At 39.2% G+C, this 8,640-nt stretch overlaps 1 protein-coding gene across 2 annotated transcripts in view; it reads left to right on the forward strand.

Moving 5' to 3' along the window:
- The window catches only part of cbwd (COBW domain containing), a 25,773-nt gene that overhangs the window by 12,525 nt on the left and 4,608 nt on the right, over positions 1–8,640 (forward strand). For both annotated transcript variants that reach the window (XM_013914427.1, XM_005721982.1), the window contains exons 6-11: positions 1,722–1,781; positions 3,337–3,374; positions 4,532–4,578; positions 6,076–6,162; positions 6,256–6,300; positions 6,866–6,922. In XM_013914427.1, coding sequence (XP_013769881.1) covers positions 1,722–1,781; positions 3,337–3,374; positions 4,532–4,578; positions 6,076–6,162; positions 6,256–6,300; positions 6,866–6,922 — 334 coding nt within the window. The remainder of the gene's footprint in view (positions 1–1,721; positions 1,782–3,336; positions 3,375–4,531; positions 4,579–6,075; positions 6,163–6,255; positions 6,301–6,865; positions 6,923–8,640) is intronic.

Consider the following 8,640-nt stretch of genomic DNA (forward strand, 5'->3'; position numbering starts at 1 on the left):
ACACACACACACACACACACAGATGTCATGTCATGAACGTCACATCTTATTTTTTCGCAGTCTCTGTGTCTGCCAGTCGGTTATTGATTGATTTTTATCATAAATCTTAAATTCACAATTTCAGCTGCTACGTTTTATATCCTGAATGCTAGAGAAAGTTGAACACACCAGTTAAAGTTTTTCAAGTCATGTAAAGGTAAAGACTGGTGTAAACTAGAACCAACAAGGGATGATGGTTGATTCTAGTGTCTTGGCCAGCTCGGGCCTATCTCTGCGGTTTTTGTTCTTCCTGTGCTTGCGTGGGTTTCCTCTGGCTTGCACAGATTTATTCTGTGTTTGAATGCACTGTTTGCATGTATGGTTAAATATGGCTTTGGTCAGTAAGGCTAGAGTAGTGCTAAATTAATGTCAGTCTACTTCCAGTACTGTTTTGACAGGCTAAACGATCTGTTTTAGTGAGATAAAATTCTTGCCTAGAAGTTTTAACCCTCTCAAGGTGGGCGTTGTAGATTTGCAACAGTTAAAAACTAACAACCTGATTACCCCACATACATATTTTATGAGATTTTATTTTATTCAGAAGTACCACTGCAGGACTTGGTTGTGCATTAGCAACAAAAAGCTTAATTTGAGCCTGAGAGGGTTAAAATGTGGACAACCTTATTGACATACTGTTAAAGATTCATCGTATTTCCACTGTGGACTTGATGTAATTGTTTATCTCATATAAAATTAACCAGGGCCACTAACTATCTGGCACTTAGATAGTAAACATAACGTGAACCATAATTCTTTATTTAGGTTTCTGTATCGTTATGGTAACAGTGTCTCTCTCTGCCTTGCTACACCACATCCCCTTCCTGATGCAACCCCAGTTGAACCAGCTTCTTCTTGCCGAGCAAATGTATTAACCACTGCACTAAGACGTTTACTAGGGATATTCATCTCAAGTTTACCATTTTATAACTAACTGCTATGATAGTATTGCTATCCATTCATTGCTTAGGCTTGAATCACAAAATCAGTGTTGGGCTATAACAAGGCGAGTGCTATAACATTTGGGATGTGCCACTAAATGACAGGTGTCAGGCGCTAATGGCTTACACAAAAGACAGAACCAACTGAGCACGCTCAGAGTGGGTCTAGGGCTCGCGTCTCTGCCACGTCATTGGCTTGTTACGGACGAGGACAGGTCTGTCATTGGCTCTGGCAGTGCTGTCAGTCATAAAGACTCCCAAGGGGATTATCTCATTTCTTTCAAGAAGAGGCTGGATGAGTTATGTGAAACATGCCACTCAAAAACAGTGTTTTCATTACACGTGCATCAAATATTTACAATGCTTTCTTATTCTGGCTTGGCACTTAGACAAAGGGAGCTATGTGAACAAGCGGTGGCTGGCATGGTAACAGAGGGTCTTGTAATAACCACGTCCTCAGGAAAATAGAAACAAGTCAAATGTACGAGAAGGACAGGAACAACTGAAGGCTTCAGATATTGGTTTTGTTTAAAACACAGACAAAAAATGCATGAAAGGTTTGTGAGAATAATTAAAGTGTTTACTACATATTTGCTGGTTCTTTTGTTCAAATAAAAGACGTACTATTAAGATGTCTTGGATCTGTGGAAATTGTGATAGCTAAAGCATTTTCAAATAAATCAGAAAGAAAATTGTCAGTGGATCTAGCCCTTGGTATCAGACACTTTGCATTTCCTCTGACAGGAGCTGTGGCCTCCATGTTCTGGGTTGATGCAGAGCTTGGCAGTGACATCTATCTGGACGGTAAGAGATATGTAATGATGTAAGTTTGTACTTTGGCGCTTTTGCTGTGTCTGTCAGGTTTTTTGACTTTGCAGCTGTAAAGCCCATCACACATCTACTTCCTATGTAGAGATAAACAGAGATAATGGCGTCTTTGGTGAGGCGTGAAATCACATTTCAAATGTTTACGTTTTTGCACCCTTCTCTAGTTGCGTGCACATATTGTAAGTCTTTCCATTTGAATGTGTTTGCCTTTATTGTGTTTGTAAAGACGGAGAATTAAAAGTATAAAGCAACAGTTTAAAAACCAAATAGTTTAAGAAACGTATTTTTCATCAGGTGCATGCACACTTGCGTCATGTAAGGTAAATGTGAAAGCCTCCACTCTTAACACTCTTTAGCAGTTGCTTTTACTGTTAATGTACTGCTGCACGTGTTTCTGCTATGTCACACTGTGTCGCGCACACACACACACACACACGGAGCAGAGAACTGCAAACAGCTGACATTTGTGGCTGGATTTCTGTCTGTTTTGGTGCTCATGCAAACAGCCTTTAACTACACTAAACACTTTCTTTAGTTAAAAATTGTTCTGAATTTGATTAATTGCAACTTTTTCACTGCAGAGTTGATTAATTTGAAAATCCCAGCACAGATCTTATTATTCTGTACAAATAACATGATAATAGTGTTGTCAGTATAAAGATCCTAATGTAAACTCTGGTGTGTTTACTTAAGCTTCTCTGATCCCTTATGTGTATAACTACAACTACTACTGTTTTGAACCATTAAAAACAAAATTTGAACAGAATTAAAATATTCTTAAAGGCTAAAATTTAGGTTTTCTGTTTCGGGCCTGTGAAGCTCAAATTTCAGAATAAGTGTGATTTTAAAAAACATGATCACACTGGCTTAAATTCTGCGTGTTTTTTTTATTTTTTTATTTTTTTATAGCGATGACGTACATTCGACAAAAGTATTGGGCCACACCTTTTAATCCTTGAATTCTAGTCTTCTCAGTCCTATTTTCAAAAGTACATAAATATAAAACAGAGCACCTCACCATGCGGTCTGCCTTTACTAACATGAAAGAATGGGTTGTTCTAAAGAGCGCACTGAATTCATTCAGTGGTGTTATTGCAAAGTGGAACTGCTTAACAACCAACTGGCAGCAGGTCAGCGAGTGCTGAGGTGGATGCAGCCTCAATAACTGACATTAACATCAGCATGAAACCTGTGCACCGGGAGCTTCACGGCATGGGTTTTCACGGGTGAGCAGTTCCTGTAGGTGTTATATTTGGGTGGAGCTGTACTTTTGTTCATGTAGTGTATCTGACTTGGCCAAATTGTGTCTACTTTAAATGGTACCTTGGTTCTCACGCTCAATACTCAGCTGTCTACTCTGTTGTTACAGGCTACAAAACCAAAAGTGTTCTCGAAATAATTCAGACAAAGTAGCTCAGACAGACAAAACCAAACACCAACAGGCAGCTGCTGCACAGAGAGGACAAGCACAAGTTGTGGTTTCGCCTTTAATTCACTAATCCTCAATATGTGGTGTTTTTGTCTCTCCTAGGCATCGTCACTGTCATTGATGCCAAGTATGGACTGCAGGTTTGTGTTGTGTACTTTTGAGTAGCTTTGAGACATTTAGTACTAAAATAATTACTCAAGACAGACAAGATGTTCAAGAAACGGTCTGCAATGAGAATTTGAGTTTAATAATTTGGGAGATTTTGAACTGTTTAACAAGTTCACTTTGCATTGTGGGGACATTCTGATTGATCTTTCACACTGAATAATTAATAATAGGAAGAAAATAACTGTTAGTTGTAGTCTTGACCATGTCAGTCAGCTTCAGTGCAAATTCTGAGCAGTAGCTAAACTCATTTAGTGACTTTTTGGTGCTAAACTTATGCAGTTGTTTGTTAACCTGCAGTAAACAGCAATAGATACGCAGTCACATCCTGCCCCCTTTGTGCTACTTAAAAGGAGTGGGGCAAGTGACATCTAGATAATGGGCTCTAATTTGAAGGTGTCATACTCACTGAGGTGACACATTTCATGGCCTAGGCGCTGTCCTCTCCTCAAAGGCAACGTGAAGAAACTCCTGACAGAAAGACAGGGGATTTAAATCTTAGTGAAAGAGTAATGGATATCAGAGATGTGACCATGTAATAGGAATGTCACATCCACTCACCTGTCTCTCCTTTCATCTATCTCATCAAATATCTGTCTGTCCAAAAATATATCTAAATCTATCTGCCCCTGACTTTTCAGTCCCAGGAGAGAGGATGTCAGATAAAAGCAGCAATTGGTCATTCTATTAGGTTTTATTTAATACATTTTTTGTCATTCAGTCCTCTAGAGACAAAGCTGTGGTGATTCAGCCGATGACAGATTAATGTCACACTGGCACTAAGGGTCAGGACCCAGATTAACACCTCCTGCTCTCCCTGTTATTACATATTAAGCTGTTTTGGAAAATGCAGCACCCCCAGTGCAGTCTTTTGTGTCCCATCCAGCAAGAAGAGGAGATAAAAGAAAATGGAAAGTGATCTCCCGTGGTTCCACGTGTTAAGAAAATCACTTAATTTGCAGATATTAAACGCAGGCCTTTCTTATTTATCTCAGTGTCACATTTTTGTACATATTAGCTATTCTGATTCTTGAAAGAACGCATAAAGCATGAGCAATGCAGCCCCTTTAAATTCTTCTTCTTATTTGTCATTTTGACGTTGCATTTGTAATTTATCTCCACTTTTTGTTAGCAACTAGCAGAGGAAAAAGCAGATGGACTTGTCAATGAAGCAGCCAGGTAAGTTGGCTGTATTTTTTTAAAATAATTTCTTTGGAAGCAGGAGACATTTATTGTCTTTGCAAAGCTATGCTAACAAACTTTATAATTACTGTGCAGACATGAATAGGGTGGATTTCCCAAAATTACAGACAGAACCAACCGCACAGTATCGCCATCATCAAGCTTTTATGACTCAATGTGGACTCTGCTCTCGTCGCGGCTCTGTGTTTGTCTCCCAGCTTGTGTCTTACAGCAGCTGTGTGCTGTTGTCGTTGAACAAATATGCTGATGACAAAAGAGCAGTTGCGTGACCTTTTGCATCCTTTGTCTTTGTGTATTCACCTCTAAACTAAACAGTGCTCAAGTCTCACTTGAGTTTGCTGTGCATTTCACGTTGCTACACATTAAGACTTACTAATACATGCCCATGCTACTGTATTATTTAGCCTCTTTTTTCCGCTGGAAAATTGACACACTTAATCACAATGAAAAGAGGTGCGGTAGATGGTGGCCGGTCATGTATAACTTAACTTTTGTGGTTGTCAGTGTCGGTTTTATTTCTGTTGCACACTTGAAGGCAACAAGGTTGGTCAAAGTGCTTTACAAGTTAATTTCAAACAAACAAGATAAAACCACATATCAATGAAACAAAACCAGTCAAACTGACTAAAAACAAGTTGGAAAAAACCAAACAAACGCCACAGCGTAAAACACCTGATGGGAAAATGAGCTTGAAAAAATGCCAAGGTAAAAACATTCATTTTAAGATGGGATTTAAAAGATTTTTATGTAGACAATATGAGTATCAAGTGGCTGTTCCAGAGTACAGGGGCTGTGGATGAAAGCCCGATATCTCGACTAGATGTTCTAAACGCAGTTTTAGGATTATATAAGTCGAGCAGCTTGGTTAAGAAGTAGCACCAAAAGTGAGTAAAAGAATCCTAAAATCAATTCGAAAATGGGCAGGGCCCTGTATAAACCTGCTAAGACTGGAGTTATGTGATCATGTTAAAGAGATGTGCAGCAATATTTAGGACTAACTGGAAGCAAAGGAGAGATTAATGTGTGCACAATCAAATTACAGAGAGTTACAGTAGTTTAATCCAGAGGTGATGATGCAATGATAAGTTGGAGGAAGTTGAGATTTTACTTTGGCAATTTGAGATAACCAATAAGAACTGGTCTTAACAACTGTGTTCACTTGCTTCTCTAATATAAAATAAACTGACTAAAAACTTCTGTAGATGTACATCAAATATTAATGTTGTGAAAGGTGTTGCAGGTGCATAAATACTAGAAATGCTCTTTTAGCCAGTTGCCAGGCAAGATCATGACTGCATAATATCTGATTATAGATAAGAACCTTCATGGGACTGAGGTGTACCTGTGTGTCAGGTTTTCTACACTTCTTTGTGGGTTTTGTTTTGTTTTTTGTCCGTTGTTGGTGTCATAGAAAATTTAAAGTGCGTGTTCACTTGTCACATGAACTCAGCGTTGTCTTTATTATCCTTTCAGACAAATTGCTGTTGCTGACTTGACCATTATCAACAAAACAGACTTGGTGACGGAGGAGGAACTAAAGGAAGTCAAAGACACTGTCAGGTCAGCATTCAATATTTTGTCCTGGTTGTCATCTCCCTATTTAGGTGTCTGTAGAGTGGATATGTGTAAAGCTTATGGTTTCTCTGACTTCAGGTCTATAAATGGGCTCGTCAAGATCATAGAAACCCAAAGATCAAGGTGAGTGGTAAGGTATAGGGAATCATGTTGTGAGAAAGGGTTAAGTGGCTTCTCTGTGGCCTGGTCCCCTGCTGTGTTTGGTGTGACTCCTGCTCAGATCTTTGTGTCAAAGATAAAGCTGTTCAGACGTGACTTGCACATGTACAAACACAAACTGCTGTGACCTGAGTAAACACCAAACCCCTGCGTGGTGTCCAGTTTCCCACAAGGCTTTGCTCTCTGACCCCAGGTCTGCATATGTGCGAATGCGCATGCATCCAAATATGTGTGCGCACGCACCCTGCTGTGCGTTATTGAACCCAGGTAGAATCTGGCTAACACAAGCATAACTCCTTCAGAGTTCAGAACTGGGTGAGCAGATGAAAGAGGCCATGCAGCGAGGGGTTAACCGAAAAAACATTGTCAAAACTTTTGGGGGTTTTGTGCCTAATTCAGCTGACTTGGTTACTTTGTTTTAGAAAAGTTTAAATGTCTGGCTTAATTTATTGATTTATTACTCAACTTGGTGTGGAATTTAAATTAAACTAAAGAATAAAATAAAATAACTTGTGATCTTTGTCTGCAGGGTTGATCTCTCTGAAGTGTTGGATCTGCATTCCTTCGACAGTAAGGACGGAGCAAAGTGAGTCAGTTTAATGTAACTCAAGTTATTATTGAAAGCCAAACATAACATCAGTGTAGATAACTGGTACACGTGTAAGTGCTGCATGATTATTGACATCCTCATATGAAGAAACAGATTTTCAAAATAAAGCTTAAACTAAAGATGATACAAATATTTATATTGAGGTGTTTAAGGTATGTTACTGAGAATAAGAACTGACGTGAAACCCTAAAGAAATTCAAGAAAATATTTTAACATAAAAGCATTTCAGAGCTGAAATCTTTCTTTGGCACTTTATTAATGCATTGTCCAGTTTATGTACTGCTCACTACTTATATCTGTTGTCCTCATCTCAAAAACTTGCAGTCCAAAGATAAAAACATAATAATTTTGATGCCACTGATGGCCTCTGCTGCTACTTTGAACTGTCTACCCAGCAGTCCTGATACCGTGGTGACCATGTTTCTCCCTAATTAACAGACTCTTTTATTGAGCATCCCTCTGTTACACCACAGGATGATCATCACATTGTATCCCCTGTAGAATTCCATTATAATGAAAAGAATCAGTGTTCATCCCTTCATGTGAATGTGTTAAAGCTCTCTTACATGCCCCGAGTCACTGTCTCTGGGCCAGCTGCAGAGGATTAGTGCTGTGTGTGTCCATTGGCTCCCGAGGAGTTTCCCTTGTCCCAAAAGATAGCTCCTTTACCCCTGCCTTTGAGATCACGGGCCCCGCCTCCCTTCAATCCCATGCTGGCTGTTTGAAGCGGCCCCCCGCCGCTCAGCCTGTGTGGCACTAACAGCACGCAGGGCTCAAGCAGCTGGACACAACATTTAGCCTCCTTGTGAGGTCAGGGAGAAGTGGGGGCACAAGGGCTGTAGTTTGTTTGGAAGTGTTGGTGGGTGTTCTGTAGGATTTAATTGGCATTTCTAAAGCCTTTGCAAGTCTGTTTAGAGCTGTAATTAAGCACAGCATACATTGCATTATACTTTGAGATCAAACGCAAAGAAGAAATCTCTAAAGTCCAATTCTTTTCTGTAGAAGATTAGGAGGAAACAGATAAAAGTCATCAGTAGGGTCAAGTACACTTGCAGTTGGTTAACCTTTATTTAATAATGAAGGCCATAATGATAATGTTTTTGCAATAGGCAGTAATACATAAAAGTAAACATACCACAAAATCAGAATTAAACTTTGCAGCTTTCGAGACAACGGAGATGGTTCCAAGCATTTTTTCCAGATGCCATTTTTAAATAGAAGCTTAAACCTGTCTGGCCGGTTAACCTCAAAAACAAAGCAGTGGCTTCTTATGAGCTCAGCATCAGTGTTTGATTGTTATTGATCACTCCTGACCAACTCTGGAGGAAAAAGTGAATTCTTTTTTCTGCTTGTGTTTTTTTTTTGTTTTTTTTTTAATGAAATGAAATAATTCCAGGTATAGCAGCAAACTTCATAACTTGTGCTTCATCTTAAAGTCCATTGAGGGGATCCCACTGTCCGCAGTAGGAAGCACTGCAATAAGCAATAAACCCCTTAGAATAACTGTTACCAAATTAAAATAATAACAGTGTGAGATCAACACAAACAGGTTCTTAAATGTCCCGCGATGTCAGCTATCAGAGAAGAGGACACACAGTACAAAAATAGTAGAGGCAACTCCAAAGGCACAAAATGCAATTGGTGGTCTAACATAACATAATATGCAAAGAGTATGTATATACATATTTATATAT

This window comes from Pundamilia nyererei, unplaced genomic scaffold (assembly GCF_000239375.1).
Source record: "Pundamilia nyererei isolate P.nyererei 1_Seehausen unplaced genomic scaffold, PunNye1.0 scaffold00006, whole genome shotgun sequence".
In the NCBI taxonomy this organism is placed as follows: Eukaryota; Metazoa; Chordata; class Actinopteri; order Cichliformes; family Cichlidae; genus Pundamilia; species Pundamilia nyererei.